Source organism: Falco peregrinus, chromosome 7, assembly GCF_023634155.1.
Source record: "Falco peregrinus isolate bFalPer1 chromosome 7, bFalPer1.pri, whole genome shotgun sequence".
NCBI lineage: Eukaryota > Metazoa > Chordata > Aves > Falconiformes > Falconidae > Falco > Falco peregrinus.
The window spans coordinates 14,212,153-14,231,491 of NC_073727.1; the positions used below are offsets into that span (position 1 = coordinate 14,212,153).

At 42.3% G+C, this 19,339-nt stretch overlaps 1 protein-coding gene across 1 annotated transcript; it reads right to left on the minus strand.

Moving 5' to 3' along the window:
- Positions 1 to 1,026: 1,026 nt before the first annotated feature.
- Positions 1,027 to 18,856, minus strand: MEP1A (meprin A subunit alpha). Its single transcript, XM_013300610.3, has 14 exons — positions 18,226 to 18,856; positions 18,116 to 18,140; positions 17,976 to 18,029; positions 17,077 to 17,117; positions 16,887 to 16,965; positions 16,460 to 16,577; positions 14,728 to 14,903; positions 11,498 to 11,719; positions 10,358 to 10,507; positions 7,581 to 7,796; positions 6,210 to 6,668; positions 4,869 to 5,042; positions 4,107 to 4,308; positions 1,027 to 3,744 (listed from the first exon to the last, which is right to left on the minus strand). Exons 1-14 carry the CDS (start codon positions 18,292 to 18,294, stop codon positions 3,597 to 3,599), a joined length of 2,133 nt encoding a protein of 710 aa, XP_013156064.2. The 5' UTR covers positions 18,295 to 18,856; the 3' UTR covers positions 1,027 to 3,596.
- Between the last annotated feature and the right edge of the window lie 483 nt (positions 18,857 to 19,339).

A 19,339-nucleotide genomic window follows, 5' to 3' on the forward strand; every position in this document is an offset into this window, starting at 1 on the left:
GGCAGAGGTTAGAGAGAAAGGGATTTGTCATCCCACAGCAGAATTCCCACTTCTCATGCCAGCAGTGCAAGTTAAGCAAAAGACAACTGGAAACACAGTTCTTTTCAGAAAATGAGTGTCCTGGTGCAAGTTTGAACAGGAAACAAAAAGCTACGTGTCCTCCAGCTACCATTTGTATTTGCACACAAAGCACATTTTTTCCTTCATACAACACAAGTATAAAAAAACCTGATCTAGTTTCCAAAAAACACTTCTCTAGAGAAATTAATGATGGTAAGTCAGGCTTATCATAGTCCTTCTCCTGAAGGGTCAGAGTTAGGGGGCCTTCCTGGAACTGGCCTGGTATACAGAGGTACACATCAAACCAGATCTCAGGCTTGAGTTAACTACAGTTAGTCAAAATTTCTGGGCACCTTCAGTACAGGCCTATTTAAGGAACCTAAATATAGATTTTCAGAGCCTTAGAAACTTGTGCTTTCAATATTCTGCTCCAATGACTGTGGCAAAGCTGCCTTTATTAGACACAGTGCTTAAGAGCCAAGAGAGGCTGTCAGCTACATCCTATAGTGACCGAACACAAAGTACATGAGTTAATTATAATGCAGACACACTGGAGAGAGGAACCATCTAACACTACAGTGCTTAGCAGCCAACTTTTCCTAGGCTCGTAGGACTTTTCATGGGCTGAGTGCAGCATTTGCACTCGGGAAACAATTTACCCCATGATGATTGCTCTTACTTGAATTCCAGGAGCTCTAGAAAATCGCACGTCACCTGTAGCCATGGCACCTTTCATCCATTCCCATGTGGCTTTCCTGGATCGACTCAGAAGCTGGAGAAGCCAATGACATGAACTGCAACCCTATATCAAAGATGGGTCAGTTAACTCAGCCTGGAAGCCAACACAGGAAAGACCATGCCGCTTCTGAGGCTGTCCTAGTTTTTGTGAGATGATTTTCCCCATCATCAGTGAAACAAGCGGTTGGCTCAGCAACAACTGTAGTTGATTTAGGTGCTCTATTCAGAGCCTTGTCCAGCACTGATCGGCATTATGCCTTGCCCATAATAGCCTTGCTCTTTTGCTAGTGAGTAACCAAGTGTCCATTTGCAAGCATCAGAGACTGCCCAACATGGATTTTGCTAGTACAGAGAAATCCTGGATCCTGGAGATGCGGGCTCCTAGGAAATGAAGAAGCAAGCAGAGACACTGAACTGCAAAGATCCTGGAAACTGTCTACGAAATTAAGTTGGCAATGTTTAGGAGATATTTGGAGTGCTTGTTGCAGGTAATAGAGCATCCCAGTGTACCCAGTACAAAGCCCAGTGGATAGTAAACCAAAGCACTTTGATTGGGAACCAAGGCAAGGAGGTGAGCAGACTCTGAATATGTTTATTTGGGCTTCTCCTTTTCAGCATGTGTTGAGAAGTTTGACACTAAAAATTTTCAGGTCCCAAGGAAAATGAACTGTGTGTACAGTTTCCCAGGGAAGAGGCAGATACTGGAATGTCTGAAGAGAGTGACTGCAGCTATGCTGGTGGGATTTTTTCTGCACTGATGAGATGCTCTGAACACTGTTACTCTCAAGATGAGGAGCCAGTGGGGCTAGGGTCTAGCCAAGGGAGAACTGGGATGCATTCCCCCTCCAGTGCAAAGGCTGAAAGTTACACCATCCAAAGGGAACAGAGCCAGTCCCTGTTGTCTTTCCCAACCATCACATTTTGCTGCCAGCAAACTCTGAAGATGGATGAGAGCAGGGCAAAACCAGATTCCTGATGGGGGGAGAAGAAATCCCTGGACCCAGCCACCAGCAGCACTGACAAGCCCAGAGAAGACTCCAGACCCAGCAGGATGTGAAGGAGCAGATTTGTAGTGTGCCTTTCCTTTAGGGACACCAAAATTATATGCAGGATAGCATTTAACTGGGGCTTTACTGGATCCTCTCTGTCTTTGTTTTTTCTGTCTCACACATTAATTAACAAGCTGCACCCCATAATTTTATTCATCTTTATGGATCTCTTGTCTTTCATTCCATAACCCTGCATACTTTATGAGCATGTCAGCTTGGGTGGTAGACCCCCATGACCCAAGGGGGAGTCCCCTAATCCCGCTGGCAGAAGGTAATCAGATCTGCAACCACCTCTCGCCTGTGGTGAGGTGCAGCCAGATGCTCAGACATGTTGCAGGCCAAGCTGATATGTTTGTTTTGATTTTATTCCAGATGCAGAGAATAAGAGAGGCAGAGTACTAACTTGCTGATAATGCCTTAATTAAATGGACGGTTTGTCCCTACTCACAGGACTGGTGTGAGCACCAGGATGAATCCAAGTGTAAAAACAAGTGGAAACCAGCTCCCTGCGTGCAACCTGCTGCTATGACAGTGCATTTTCCCTTGGCCACCATCCCTTGTGACAGGTATCTGATAAATACAAAGGTAGCTTCACCCTCTGTGATTATTTACCATTTGCATTCTGAACTCCTGCAGTTCTGATATGCAGACAAGAAGAAACTGCTTTTGGAGGAAACCTGGCTAACAAAGTTTCAAGTGTGGTATATGACTGTTTACATTGTAAAATATTTCTTTCTTGTATCTAGACAATATTTGGTTAATTTAAGTTCAGTTTGATGTTTGATGTTAAGTTCAGTTTGAGTCCTTGAAAGAAGAGATCTTAGGATATACTAAATCAGTTGTTTCCTGCCATCCACAATAAGTTCTAGGGTGTTAATACCTTACCCAGCACACTCCAGTACCACAGACCCAGTCTTTATCTTCATGCACTCCCACCCCTCTCCTTGACTTTTGAGACAATGATTTCCAAAGAGATATGAATTCAGTGGTAACCATTAGAGATCCTACCCTATGATAACTGATACTTTGCTCCCATTTCATCCAGAACCTGCTGAAATCATGGGAGTTTTAGACATGTTTAAAAAAGCTTGGATTACGCCTAGAGAAAATATTTTCACTTGAGTATTTGAAGACATTATCTCATGAAACCTTCTAGAAAGACAACAAGCTTTAATGTGAAATTATTTCCCTGCTAAAGAAATGGCCAAAAATATGTAATAGTAGTTTACTATGAATTCTATGTAATAGCTAATCAGCTTTCGTAAACCAGCACAGCTCCATTAAAAATGAGTACTGATGTAGTTTGCATAGCTGTGGATTTGTACCCTTCAGACTTCTTGAGTAATTTCTATAGGAACATTTCAAGAGTCTTAATATATGTGCTTCTATGTGACTTTTTCCAGTGTTTTGAGAGGTTCCACCAGTCATTTAATCTAAGTTAGAACCATGGTTGAGAGAAAATGCAGGGACTCTCAGCACTACCACTTGTTGGATGAAGAAACGAAACATTCAAAGAATACACAAGAAGCACAGTGTATGAACTTTCATTAGACAGCAGTTCTACATGATGTTCTTTAACTGCCAAGTCCTACAGAGTAAACAGATCGCTGCCAAGCTGTTGATAGAGCATTTCATCCATATGCTGACTCATCTTCTGCAAGTTGTATTCATCATTTTTCACTGAAAGCAAATGTCTTATGAACAAACTATGGAAAAATACCAGGCTGAGATTTATCCTCCTGCAGCTCTTTATCTTCTAGCCATCATGGAAATGAGGACGATGGTTAAGACAATGGTTCCAGCAACTCCACCAACTGTCATTCCCAGGATGTTCCCATGGACCTGCCTTGACTGACACCTCTCACCCATAAAGAAGAAGGCTTGTCCTGATGGGCACCTGGGACAACAAAGTACAGATTCACATGGATCAGGAGTTTTATTCTGCCCTATAGGCCCACCTCAAGGTCCTAACACTCACTATCCAGGATAGGCAGTTCCCATTAGAGGAGTTCATGTCACAACATCCCCACCTTGTTTGGAGGCTATTTACATACCCTGGAAGCACCACAGAATGGGGTTTCTTTTCTTCCCCTTATGCCTGCTAGTAGAAACCGGTCACTGTGGTCAAGTGTTTTGTTCCTACTGTTCCTTGAAAACCTAGTGGCTTAGACCTCTGAGGTCTGTAGCTCTGAATACTTATTAGCTACATCACTTGGTTCAGAAGAAAATCAAGGCAAGCAGGGAAGCAGTCCATGGTACCTGCAGTTTGCTTTTCCTTTCACATTCACACAGACTCCATCATTCTGGCAAGGGTTTGGGTCACACGGGTCTTGCAGATAAAGGTCTTGAGCGGGCTCCATATCCTGGGCTGCTCTCTTCTGCCTTTCCAGAATAAGGCCTTCCATGAAGGCGGGTTGTTCACGTTCAACAGGAACTTCAGTGTTAACAAGGTGACTTAGATCTTTTAAAAAAAGGAAAGAGAGAAGACATCAGATATTCTTCAGTATTCTTCATACCAGGGTTTCACAGGATGCTTTGTGTACCAGAGGGTACTCGGCTATTTGCTCTTTACAGAGCTCTTGCCATACCACAGCAAGGTCTGCATATTTAAAGCACAAGATAGAAAATAATACTGAAATTACTGTAACTGGTTAGGTAAATCAGTGGTATTCTGTACTTTGAAAATTTATGCCCAGTGTGGCTGTTCTGTTTGAAAATTAACACAAGGGGGGTGGCCTTTGAGTATGTTCAGTGCTTAGAAATGGACATAGCTGCTGGTTAGGGTGCTTAAAAGTGTCTAAGAAGTTAACTTCCAGTAACTCATTGCCATTTAGATTCCTCTGAACTCACTTTAATCAACATCACCCACCTGAAACTAAGACATAGCAACTCTTGTAAAAGTTGATCCCTGTTAGAAGAGAAGATGACTGGGAGACAGGTGGCGATAGTTACTCGAATGTACAAAAAGAGATAGAAAGAATCACCTATTTTTGTAAGGGGAGTCAGGAAGAGGGTCTTTACCATTAAATTCTGCAAAAATAATCAGGTCATCATTTTTCAGGAAGCTCCTCCGTCTCATCTGGCTGTGGGATATGAAGTTAGTCCACCCCCAGGTGACACTTCTATAGCAATTGCATGAGGCATCAAATTTTCCAACAATTGATGGTTTCTCCCATATTAAGGTTCCATTAGTACCTGCAATGAGAATATGAGTGCTGAATAAGAACCACTAAGTTTTGCAGCTGGAAATATGACATGAATTTTTTCTCTATTACGGGGTTAAAGGGGATTTATGCTGTAAAATCAAGTTCAGAGCTGAAATGCCCAAACAAATCACAGAGGACTGACAAATTATGGGTGCCAGCAGATCCTTAGATATGGTCTGCATGGGGACTCTTAGTCTATGTAAGGGCATGGAAATTCCACAACTCCTCTTTCATTGAGGATTAACCAAATGCAAGCTACCTCCTCGTTGTCACCAGCTAAGAGCTCATTCCTGCGTAAGGACACACCCTCATCAGTTTTCAAGTACCTATAGAATTTAGCAGATTTTGTTCATCGCTATGTTTCTGTTAAACATATTCATACCTCAGGTTTAAAACCTTTTACTGAAAAAGTGTGTGCTAAACTTCCACTGGAAAAAGTGAAGAAGGGTGGAGATTCATTCATCTCTAGTATTTTATTCTGTACCAAACTCAGTACTGTCCCATAGTGCTTATTTCTTTGAATTAACACATTCTTGGGAAATCCTAGGGCTGGATGTGGAACTATGGTGCTACATGCTATATAAACCTGGAGTCAAAAGGTAGTCTCTGTGTGAAAGAGTTCATAATCTGCAGTCTACACCCTGCCAAGCAAGTCAGGCTTCAAATGCTGTAGACTGATGTTACAGATGTTTTCAGCTATTTTTTTCTTGAATATAGCTACAATGTGAACGCTGTGCATTCAGACCATGTGTGTTCAAGTTAATCAAGCCTCCAAAATGCAGTTCTAACTTAACTTATTGTTGATTTAATAAAAGAATTCAACACCCTGCTGGCATTGCACCACCCTGTGGTGATACTCAGTTATTATAACAGGTAAACCACAGGTAGAATGAGAAATGCCAACTCCTAGGAGAGCTCTTTATTTAGAGTAAAATTCAGATATCCCAGGGATTGTTCACGGTAACATCGACCTTCTATGCATCACTTTTCTCATTAGAAGATCTTTCTCAGACAGGAATTCTGAGTCATACACAGGGAAGTGTCCCAAACTGGAAAGTGCAACCAAAGTTGCCCAGCTCTGAGTCCTACACCCAGTCCTCTGATTTGGATTCTTTGGCTCCCATTTTCACCATTCCTCCAGGCAGTCATCACTTACCTGAGATAAATTGATTGTTGCTTGTGGTGAAGCTTTTGCTAGAGGACATCCTTTTCAAGACGTCAGGGTCCTGGTCCAGCACAGTGAGTACAGCTTGGCGGTTCAGAGCTGGCCACTCCAGAACACCATCGTTCTCTCCACTGCACAGGTGAAAGGCAATGCGAGTGTAGCCGCTGATCGTGGAGTGGGGATACAAACTCACACCAAAACCGTAACCCTCAGGGCTATAAAACCGGGGGCTTTGAATAACATCACTGGATGCGTTTTGGAGGATTTGGCTGAAATTCCGAATGACCCACACAGCTGTGGGACAGGGGGTCTCTGTCAGCGTGACATCATCGATAGCAATCCCACCAGCTGAAGAGCTGGGGTCACCCTTTAGTCCTTGGAAGAGATAACGGAACTTCCTCTGGGCATTGAGGGTCACATGGGCAATTTTCCAGTCAGAGTCATTATCCGCTTTGGTAAAAGGAAAGCAAAACGTTGCCATCAGCATGGGAACTGACATTGTGAAGCAGCTTATTCCTAGCCCTCCATTCCAGCTGCATTTTTAGACAACTAGACCTCTCCCAGAGGCCTGAATACCAGACAACTTAAGTTAGTAGTGTGTTTATAATACACTAACATTGCCTTATCAACTAAACACTTTGGACACGTTCTGTTAGGAACTCTTCACTCATTAGTAGATGACAGTCTCTCGTATAAAGGGCAGCAGGCTAAAGGCCGAGACACAGCAAGTGGACGGGAGTCAGTGACCCGTTGGAATTAATGGCTGCTGCCACTTTTCCAGGGACTTACCCTTCCCCGCAAGCTGCTGCAGCTTGATACAGACACGTCATCACAGGTCTTGAGTTTTGACAACATAAACACATAGTGCCACAGTGGCTGAATTTGTCCAGTTTAGCAGAATCAGCCAAAGTGGGAACTCAGTTCACATTTCCAAAATGACATATGGTTTTATATTTCCAGCCATATAAAAATCAGGCTGGGATTCTTACTGACTGCAGATGAGCACAAATATTTACACCTGACCAGCTCACCGTTAGATCATATAACAGCAGGTGGAGATCTAGTTAACTGATCTCCAGCACAGTTTGGTCCCTCTGAGTCACTGGGTGTATCATTAGGAACATTGTGACTTCTGCTGTGGAGCACCTAAATTGCATTCTTACAGCCTCCAGTTCCGCTAATAGATGCCCTCACATAATACCAAAATCCTTAGCCAGATTACAAAATATTCTGGTACCTTCCGGAAAATCTTTTGATTTCTGAGGCAATCCACTGCATTTACGGACTCAGTAAGACAACTTTCCACCCCCACACCCCCACCCCCCGTAGTATTCTATATGTAACTCACATTTCCAGAATTACCTTGAAAGGTTTGAATTTTCCTCATTTTACGAACATTTCCAGTGCCGTCATCCTCTTTAAGCCAGATGACCAGCTTGTCAGAAAGGCTTCCTGTGATCTTATAGAAGAACTGGAGGCACTGCTGAGTTCTCTTTGGATAAAGGATTCGGGACTCTAGGACTGCCACCTCATCTGCCTTGCCAGAGCTGGTGCTGAAGTACATGAAAAAGCCAGCGTCTGTGAAGGAAGTGTGGAGTGTCACTGTCTCTTTCCAGATTTCCTGCTAGCTGCGTGCTGTCAATTTGTCATTTCAACTCCACTCTTCTAGCAGGCATAAGTGTAGTACTTACATAAATAGTACAAGAAATGGTATATGATAACCAGCCAAGCCAGACCAGGATAAGGAAAGGACTAGTAGCTTAGCATATATATGGAACTCATCGCTGGCAGCTTATGTCAATTTTGTATTACCGAATCACAGAATGACAGAACGGTCATGTTGGAAGGGACCTCCCGAGATCATGTAGTCCAACTCTCTGCTAAAGCAGATTCACCAAGAGCAGGTTACACAGAGTCACATCGAGGCAGGTTTTGAATCCAGAGCCAGGCTGCCAGCTCCTCTCTAAAAGTTAGGCTGTACTTTCCCTCCTTCAGTTTAGCCAGTAAGAAGTCAAAAACCCAAGACGTGAATCTATTTGGGCAAAATATGATCCATCTGTGTTAAAAACCTAAAATTTGTCCCCACTCAAGATGACTGCAGAACCAGTTCTTCAAAAATGTCTAAAGTCCTGGTGGAGTCAATGACTCTTTGAAGGTTTCCAAAAGGAGATGCACTCCTTACTCATGCAATTCATATAGACACTCTGGAGGTCCTCAGAGGCACCTACCCCTCTCCATTAACTCTTCAGATAATGTCAATATTTATTTTGTACTTAGTCACTAGATGCTAAAGCATAAGTGTAAGTGAAGTGCTTGCTTCAGACAGATTGGGTTTTACTTAATAACCTCAAACAACTCAGATGAACCATTTTTCAGTGACAATTGAACTGTAACAGGAAAAAAAAGGAGAGGAAATAATGTAAAAAGTCAGATGAGGGTTAGGAGCATGTACTTCTAGAAGCTGTCAAGTGGTTTTCTTGAGTTATAGAATCATAGAATCACAGAATCTTTTAGATTGGAAAGACCTTTAAGATCACCAAGTCCAACCATTGACACAGCACTGCCAAGTCCACCACTAAACCATGTCCCTAAGTGCCACGTCTACACGTCTTTAAAATACCTTCAGGGAGGGTGACTTAACCACTTCCACAGGCAGCCTGTTCCAGCGCTTGACAACTGTTTCAGCGAAGAAATCTTTCCTGATATCCAAAGTAAACCTTCCCTGACACAACTTGAGGACATTTCCTCTTGTCCTATTGCTTGTTATCTGGGAGAAGAGGCCTACCCCCACCTGTCCACAGCCTCCTTTCATATAGTTGTAGAGAGAGATAAGGTCCCCCCTGAGCCTCCTCTTCCCCAGGCTGACCCCCCCCAGGTCCCTCAGCTGCTCCTCATCAGCCCTGTGCCCCAGCCCCTGCCCCAGCCCCTGCCAGGCACTGCCCTGCTCCTGATGGCCACACTGTTTTGGATACCAGCCAGGATGCTGATGGCCACCTGGGCCACCTGGGCACACAGCTGGCTCATGCCCAGCCAGCTGCTGACCAGCACCCCCAGGCCCTTCCCCACCAGGCACCTTCCCAGCCCCCTGCCCCCAGCCTGGAGCGCTGCCTGGGGTTGCTGTGACCCGGGGACAGGACCTGAGACTCATATTGCATTCTTGTACCTGATCGACAAGTACCAGTGTAGTAAGAGGTTGAAGGAGGGTCACACAAGGGTAATAATTTGCTCCCAAGTGCAGCAAGTCAAAGTTTTGCTTTATCAAAGAGTAACAAAGCACAAGTGAATGTGTTTTAGGCTAGGATCCCTTCACACTGTACTTAGGTAAGATTTACCACAAATCTTTTTGGGAGTTTTTTGGGAGTCTGTAGTAGTTTGCCATGTCTAAATAATGACAAACCAGGGCCTTGCTTTTCAGAGCTGCCTGTTGGGATTGAATCTTTATTTTCACCTGTAAGCTAGCACCCTGCAACTGTGACCAGGGTTGACCCTACCCTTTTTTGAGGTTTTTGTCCTTTGAAAAATGGTGAAATTACCATGCGAAAAAAAAAATTATCCCTAAACTATCATAACATACTTTGCAATTTTCTTCTACCTCCAGAAGCAGCATTCCTCAAGCTTATCATTTGCTTTGCAAACACAACGTTTATGAGTGGCTGTGAGTGCTGTTTCATTCTTATCATGGGGTAACAAAACTCTTACTCAGACTTTGGAAGTTGCCATAAATCCTTTCCCAGGTTGTATTTTAAAGGCCTTTAGCTGAAACTGTTCTTTGTCCCTTTTCATCTTGCTGCTGTGGACAACATTCCATTACGTTGAAAAAAGTTAATGAAAGCACAAGTGCAACCATAAACTCACACTTGCAGGGTCAAGACACATAAAATGAAAAGGGCTTTTTGCTTAACTAGAAACACTGCAACTCAGATGTCTGCTGGGTAGCATCTTAAATACAGTCATTTAATTCTGTGTTTTCGGAGTAGTCAAGGATGGGTTTTCTCGATGGTTGACTACAATGACAGGTTCAGAGAAGGTTTTAAAGACACTGTATTTAAAAAACACAGACCAGTACAGATGTGCACAAGGGACCATTGCTCCGGCTAACCTCTTTCCCATAGGAAAGTGTTCTGTGACTTTGTTATTACCTCTACAGCGCCCAGAAAGCGTGTGGTCATCCTGCCCTGTAGCACCGCTCTGTTGATGGATCCAGTCTAGATCATCTCTGGCTCCCTGAATCATGCCACAGATATTGTCAAACTCGAAAGAACATTGGTCCAAAAAAGTGTGAGTTGAAGCTGGAAAAAAACCACACACATGGTTACCACCAATATAGTATTCATTAAAATTTCTGCTCTGATTTTTGGGGGGGGGCTGTTCTTTTCATTAGTATAGACATCATGTAGAGAAGACAACTCACAGAAGATGTGAGCCCAAAGACTCAAAAGAGGACTTTTGATTTTGATCAAAAAGAAGGCAAATATTTTGATCAAAAAATATTTGATTCCTGGAGGGATTCCCTGCATAAAGACAACATTTGCAGAAGGCTGACAAACTCTGATGCAGCAGCTGAACCACAGGGACTGATGGTGGCCCTTTGTTACTGCTCATAAGCCATAGAGAGACAAGTCACTTTGTGAACAGTGGTGGTGGTGTATTTAACTGCTCCTCAGCTGGAGGTTATTGTTCCTTATGGCTTATCTGCTTGATGAGCATGAGCATTGTCCTTCCACTTCAAGCAAAGTCCACTCAAGTTACCTTAGGCTGGTTTAGCTGAGTTTATCTACAAGTTGATGCTTCTGTTGACAGATACATGGGGACAACAACATCTTGCTAACAGTCATATGTGGTGATAATATCTTCAATCAGCTTAACAACCAAGTAGATGGTGTCAAATTCTAGATTTAGCCAATCTCAGGTGCAAAATAATCTAATTCAGACCAAATGTCAAAGAGGACAGAGTACAGTTGTATTCACCTCACAAAAGCACACACACCAGCAGAACACAACCTCATGTCTGAACCCCTAGGAGCAACAATGAAGAAAATATATGAATGGATTGACTTTCATCGACTAATTGGACTTTTACAAAAGTAATGACAGTAAGCAGGGCCAGAGAGGGATGAGGAGGGAATAGAAAATCTGGGTCTTTTCACCACATGTCCTCTCCCATACCTCCTCAGGAGCACCTGAGAAGAATTTTCGTGGTTTTAGAGCCATAAGAGAGGTGAGCCAGCCAGGCTTAAGTATAAACAAAGAAAGGTGGCCATGGTTAAGTTATGACTTACTGCAGTTATACATGCGATTCAGTCTTTCCAGGTCAATAGCGCTCAAGTCCAGACGTTGTCCAATTATATCATCAAATTCTGGTATCTTTGCTGTGATTGTGGGGATGCTTTCATTTTTGTTGAATGAAAAAGGTTCATAGTGCATCAGTGACTCATAATCATAGGGGGTGTTCAGATCAGTGATGTAGCTGTCATCGTACTTCAGAAAATTGTGCTCTTTGCCTGGTGAAGGAACAGAAAAATTAATTTTCAGAGAAAATGGTAAAGGAAATGCCTTTGGCATGGTCACTTGGATGCAGTTTTCCAAGGCGGAATTGATACACATGAAAAAAATTACAATAAAATATTCAAATCTAGCAAGATTTTTTAATGAAGTCATTTGGACAACAAAGCAGTGTCTTTAGATTGCAGCATGTGCCTTCAGTAAGTTCAAAATCAAATATCAATGAGATGTAAAGAATGGGATATATAGGAGGTCAGATCAGATGGTCTAATAGTAAGCATACTGAGGGATTAAATTTAAGGGTTAATGTACTCCATTCCAGAGGCTGTGAACACTGATGCAAACATTTCCCAGGATATTAGATCATATACGGACAAGGAGAAGCCCTAAAGCCCTCCACTTATTAAGGGGACAAGTATGACAGTCCTGGAGTGCCTCCAGGTTCTGTTCTTTGAAGCAAAGAATATGTTAGCAATTCCAGGGGAAAAAAAAAAAAGAAAACAAAGATTTTTTGCCCTAGATTGCCAATACAACTATGATGTTGAAATATCTTTTGGAAACATGTTTCTTATGGTTTCTTGGTGAAATAATTTGTCCTTAGAGTAAGTTTTTCATTATGAAGATTTCTGCTAGGGCAAAGAGAAGGAGCCATTTCATGTAATTTAGTATGGAAGTAAAGAGAGATTGCCAGCATTTCCAACTACAAATCATATTTTCAGAATATTTAGCATTCTTTCTCCAAGAAGAAACAGCACATAACTGCACTGGTGGATAATTACAGCTTCTCTGTGTAAAGGCTGCCCTTCCCTTCTGCAGGTCCACTCTGGGCACAAAGGTCTTCAGTCCAAGGCCTGAGATTGTATAAGAGCTTGGGATTGATTTTTTTACAGATAATTGAATTGCACCTTTTATCAAAAAGGGTGAGAATCTTGCTAACCAAGTGCTATCACTTTTTATAGCTGGGGAAAAAATCTTGGCAGGACACAGGTATGTGTAATGGTGCTGGCTTTTAAGATTGTGACCAGGTAAAGGGTAACTTCTTGGTGTTTTTAGAAGAAATAAACCGTACAGCAAAGTGGCAATTGCATTAAGCTGTCTTGTGTGTTTTCTCTGAAGTCTAGTAAGATTATTAGCTTTTCTGTCAATAGCAACGGGAATAGGGGATCTCTTCTTTTACCAGCCAGCTATCTGCATTGCAGTTTATGAAAATGCGTTATGGCAAAATCTGCTACCATGCTATTAAATTTGGGGTTGCAGATCACTAATGCAGGAACAGATGCTCACAAACACACACACAGAGCATTGTCATATCAGCCTTATTTCCCTTTAGAGAGGCAAACATCTTTCAAATGGCTTCAGCAGAAGTTTTCTACCTAATGAATTTGCCTAACTGGAAAATGTGATTTTTTAATATGGATAGAAACCTACAGGATATAGGAATTGACTGCAGTGACATCAGGTCAGCACCAGGACTCATTCAGAACAGTGTCACACTGAAGTCCATCATTTGTATCACTTCTCTGGTGTTACAGATTTGTGGCTACTGAATACATCACAGATAAGTTAAGAGGATTAATTGATAATTTTGGAGGGGAAAAAAAGCCAAGAAAGAATGCATGAAGAACTGGCACTGGTTTTTTGAGCTTTTCCATACCTCTGTATATCATGGAGCTCACAATAGTGTTTTATAATATACTGTAAGACTTGCTTTGGAGATGGCTAGTGACAGTGCACAGAAAAAAGGGGCCCAAAAGTCAGTCTAGATACTACTATCACCACCATCTTCATCACCATGATTCAAGGTAAGATCAAGTTAGTAATAAGGTGAATTGGGTTTAGTGCTGCTCCTAGCAATAAAAACAATGGTTTTCAAAACCAAAATCCTCATCCCATGTGCTGTTCAGCCACCCCAAAAGACACTGCAAATTACAGGGTAGAGGCAAGCAGTAGTGCACAAAGCCATTCAACCTGGAGCAATTCAAAATAATCAGATACTGCTTTTAGAGGTCAGCAGAAATTGCTTGTACCAGCAGTTCTTATCTATTCAAAAGAGAACACAGCATTCCCTAAACCTTGTTGCTTTCTGATGACTATTCTTCATGTATTTATTTTTCATGTATTTTTCACTTATTTGCAACGATGCTGTGTGCATAACCCTGAAGACTGAAGTAATCGCTTTGTCCACACAAAGCGTAAGCAATTTCTCTGCGTTGGCACCATCACCATCATTGCAAAGCTCCACTACTGGGAACAGGAGGTTATGGCTGGTGTCTTTGCTAGCGTGCCTTCCAGAACTTGTTATAGGCTCCCATTCATTCTTTTTCAAATAAGCAATCGTTAAGGAGTAAAGAACCAGACCTCACAGGAGACAGCAAGAGAAACTGCCTAGGGACCACAGGGGCTGCAGAGACTTTGGTGAAACTCATAAAGCCACTGAATCTGATGATATTAAACCTGAAGACAAGAACCTGCAGAGACACACTGGGCAGAAGTGCAGGACAGAGACCTATTCTATGTGTCCCATCTGATAGTCACTTTGAGGGTCCTTCATGTACGAAGTAAATCTTTCTGGTTTCAGGGAAGCCTGAATCTCTGTGTATAAAAACCTTTCAGATTTTGAGAAGACCTTTGATTAAAGAAGAGCCACCTTAAAGGTCACCATCCCAGTAAGTTTACAATTTGCATTATGCAGCGAGAGAAAAGACTTATAGAGAGGAGAACTGATTGGTTCAAAATCGGAGAGCAGACCAGTCCTGGAGCCAAGGGGAGATAAAGCCCTCTGACTTCCAAGCTGGGCTTCTCTCTTCTGGCCTTAGACAGTGTCTGGTCTTTGACCAGAGAAGATGTATCACAATCCTGCTACATCTATGGATTGGTTTACAGTGGTCTCAGGTGTGGCACACTGTTTCTAAAATCATATCTTTAAGAAAATCTTAAAATCTAGATGGGAAAATAAGATACTGATGAATTTGCACTATACAAAATCTGACTTGAAGGTCAAACCTACCTGTAATAATTTCATCCCACCAGATTGTGACATAGTCATCCCGGTCCATCCTCGACTGCTCATGGTAAAACCCCAGAGCATGCAGGAGCTCGTGTTCCACAATTGCTCTGTAGTCACACCGTGCCCCAATAGAGAGGTTCTGCCCAGTCTGCAGGTCCCCCACCTGGGACCAACACCTGAGAGAGAGATCTTACTGTCCGTTAAGTAGTTTTCTTCTCTGCATTGACATTTTCAGTCTGCTCACTGAATTTTAAGTAATATTAAAAATGGTTTAAATGTAAAAGGAGTCACATAAATCATTACTTAGATGCTGACCGGATGCCTTGATACTCTACAGATAGTCTGCTCTGAAAACAGACTAAGCCCCAATGACATATTCACTGCCACTTGCATGAGGCCAGCATTTTACCTACCCTCTGTCAGACAAGCTCTCCCCTGATTTTTGAGATCCACCAAAGTTTAGCCTTATATCAGCTGCCATTTTGCCAAGAAACATGCGAAGAAACATAACACATACATAAAAACAGAAGAGTCATCAAGACAGGCTGAGCTTTTTTGCAGACACTTGGGCTAGAGAAAACATTTAGGAGGACTTAGAATAGCAGCATTTTGTCCTTGTTAACAGCAGCTAGGCAAGGCATTGGCCATAGATGTGAAATTACCTTTTTCTGTGCAGGCCCAGCCCCTCACCCGTGACTCAGCAGAAGCTAACCATGGTTGAGGAGGGAAGGAGCTTCTCAGCCAATTCATTGGGAACTTTTAAGGGCAGCACAAGGGTGATGTGAGAAGCAACTGCTAAAGAGAGTCTGCTGGGACCGTATATTCATTTGGACATCACAAAACAGCGTCCAGTTGAGTTTGTTGAAGGAGCTTGGAACACACTAATGTGGGTGCTGAAAACAAAGAGCTTGAGCATATGGTCTTTTGAATAGCTGCTGCCAGGGAGTTTCCAGTTCCAGGCTCTTTAGCAGCAGCTTGTCAAAAAACATCGTGCTTGCAGTCTTGTAAGAGCAGTGTCACAGGACATTACCCAAGGAAGAGCTGAGGGCAGAAATATCAGTGCCTATAGGTGTTTATGCAGTTCTGGGAGAACAAGAAATATCCACAGCTGATAAAGTGAGAATATTTTTGTGCTTTTCTCTGTTCTTTCAAAACACATTTAGATGTAGGAAATAAAATAAATCTTCCCAGTTCCCCAAAACCTGAATCTCCGAGTATAAAACACTTTCAGATTTAGGAAAACCTTTCATTGAAGAGCCATATCAAAACAATAGCAAAACTACAATAAACTGGGTTTCCACAGCTTTTTTTGACCTGTCTTCCAAAGATTTCAGAGCCTAAATTCTGGCTATTCACATCCTTGATAACTTAAGAGGATGTACATGGAGGTCATTTCACCCAGCAGTGACATGGAAAACAACCCTAGGTAGGAAAGGGGAAGCAGCTGATGAAAACCCAGTGATGCTGGGATTCACCTCAACGAAGGGTAACCACCTAAATAAACCTCAGATGACCATTCCAAGTTCATCGTCTAAATATCCCCTGCAGTCAGCAGAGGGAGGCAGCTGCTTGCAAGCTTTGCCTTTATGAAGGTAAGATGGGTTGCTTTCTCAGTGGCCTCTTTTTCTCTGCTGACAACAAACTTAGACTAAACTTTTACACCTCTGAAGTCAAATGGAATGAGTTCTCCACTGCTTCTACACAGCAAAACAGAAGTTGATATAACCCTTACCCATCTTCTTTTGTAAAGAATATGTAGGTTCTCTCCCCTCCATAGGGCTTGAAATCAACGCAAGACTTAAGACGGAACATTTCAAACGCTTGGAGAATTACTCCTTTGGCATTCAGATCTGGAAAACATACATCGGGAAAGCACCTTTAACACTGCAGATCATTCACCCTGGATAGGTAAGGTATGCACACATATACGCATGGGACTTCATGGGAGAAATGATTGAATTTGATTAAGTTCTGTTTTGTTTTACGATAGTTGTAGAAGAAATGGGGGGAGGAGGAAGGTTTTGATATAAAGGAGCCATCTAGTTATTAGTGAATTTTAATGTGAGAGAAACAGTTCTGAAAAAGGCAAATTTTTCATCACAGTGACTCCAGTACAAATAAGGATTGGAAATAAAATTTGAATGAAGTATCTGCATTACCTAGGTTATCACCCAGAATATAAGGAATGGGGAACTTCCATCTGTAAATCTCATTTCTTAGGGCATTTCGCTGATTTTGCTGAAAAGGGAATGAACAGCTGGTGATACATCTGCTGTAGGGAGATGGGCTGATTTGTACCAAAACCCACAATTAGAACAAGTGATAGGTATAAAGTTTTTAATTACTTACAGACAACAAGATATCACCCTGAAAGAGGTCCAGTCCAGCAGCTGAAAAGTAATTTAATGAAAGATAATGTAAATGAAATATCAAATAGCAAATTTATTTCACCTTAAAAACCATATGGAACCTATTTATGCAACGTTAATGTCCTTGGGCATTTACAGAAAATAAAGGAGGACCAGCCTTTTTACACTGAAATATAGGGACAGGCCTAAAAGTAACAGTAGTTTCTACTCAACATTTGCCGCTCAGCAATGTCTGCATTTTTGGTGGCAGAAATCTGGTGGCCACCATTATCCCTGTCTAGTTTGATAACCTCTTGCTTGCAATCAAGCAGTGGCAACAGTCAGGCAGTGAGACAGTACTCTAGAGAATATGGTTATATTGAGTAATGCATCATGGAGAATCATGTACAGTGCACCATCAAAGGATACATGGAAATTTGCATTACAGAAAATAATAATAATAAAAAAAAATAGAGGAAGGCAGTACATGTGTTGTGTCTTTTCCATTTAATTTCCTTGCCATTTATACAGAAGCTCAATAAACATCTAAGCTATTTTCCACACTGTAAAACTTTATAAAAATCATAGAGAGATAGGGGGGAAATGATGGTGGGACTCCAGAGCCTTTCCAAGTGATACAGTGTGTTACTGCCTTAACATCGTGGGTTTGCCCAAACTTCAGAAGTTAAAGGCATCTGCATCCCTTGTTTACATAGGGTTACAGCTCTCTGATGGATTCATGTGTGATAGCCAGAGGAAGCAAATTCAGAGCTCAGTCATATTTTTCTTGCACCATGAACTACCTAACCATTAGCCACCCACATCTTTTTTTCAATATTGAAAACCCAGCATTTTGCTCACAGTTTTTCAGGCCTTATAAGAATTTGGACGTTAACTCACCTAAGTTTATGTGTGGAATATCTTTGATTATTTCACCAGCATCAGCATCTGCTGCTGCAAGACAGACAAAACGTTATGTGTGGCACACAGTAAGAAGAAGAAAATGCTTCAAAACTCAAACCAGGTTGCAGAGCACTTACCAGCTTCACTAGAGAGGTGTGTGACCTGAAAGAGAATAAAATACAACCAGTATAAGGTATGAGATGTCTCTGGAATGAGAGGAGCCTGTGGAAATCAGTTTTCTACTTACAGAGACTGGAGTACCATAAACATGATGTAATAGAAGTGCTAAGCAGAGTGGGAAGATGCTGGAGCCCATTTTTGCAATGGAAAAAGAATGTGGTCCCTCTCATCTCTTGCAATATATAAGACATGTCTCTGACCTTTCCATAAAAGATCAGCCAACCAGCTTCAAACTTTCCACCTGTGTAACATTATTATAACAGCAAGATTTTCCTCCTAAATGGCACGTGATGGCACTGTTGTTATCAATTACCTAAGTCCACTTTGGAGAAATGTTGCAGAGAGGAATGCGATAACTTCATGTCCCCAGTGCAGCTGGTGAAAGACCCACCCAGACTTTGTGCCAGAAGATCTCAACCCAGCCCAAAGTTGCTGACTCCTTCCACTGCGCTGGTTATCTGTCAGTGTTGTGATCTCCACTGCGCGGGAGGAAAGCCACAAGCTTAAGCAGAATTATTCTGGGTTTATAGCACTGCAGGGACATTAGAATTTGGCCCAACACTGTTTTCAATTAATAATTAACATCACATTGTAAAGATTAGAGATAAAAGAGGTATGATTATGAATGCCCCGACAGTGTTTTCCCACAACTGAGCCCATCCCAGGACTGATGCCCCAGTGCACAGCATGCCACTTTGGCTCCAGAGGCAGTCATGTGTATCAGTAGAGCCTTGACCTTCCAGCTTGATGCCCCTTTCTGTGCTGGTGGGTTTCAGAGATGTCAAAGTCTAGCCCTGTACTTTGCTGTCTTCTTCCTCAGGGGACATGGGTCAGTGAGGACACATGGGCTAACTGAGCCAAGGCTCCAGAAAGCTCTAGAACTCCCATGGGCCCTGCATCATACCTGTTATCATCTTGCAAATGTCCTGGAGTGTCTTAGTGCTTTAAACTTACTCAACTGAATCCTGCTCCCTTATTTTACATCTGAAATTACAAGTGCTGAAGGTGAGTATGTCCACCTCTCTGTTCAGTAATCAGGTAGGAAGAGGCTGGTGCCACAGACACCACCCCACACAGCACAATACAGAGGGTCTGGCGTAGGAAGAGGAGTGCTGCGGAGGTGCCTCACACGCTGCTTCCCAGCGGTATTGGTGGGACATACCGGACTTCAGTGTGAAGAA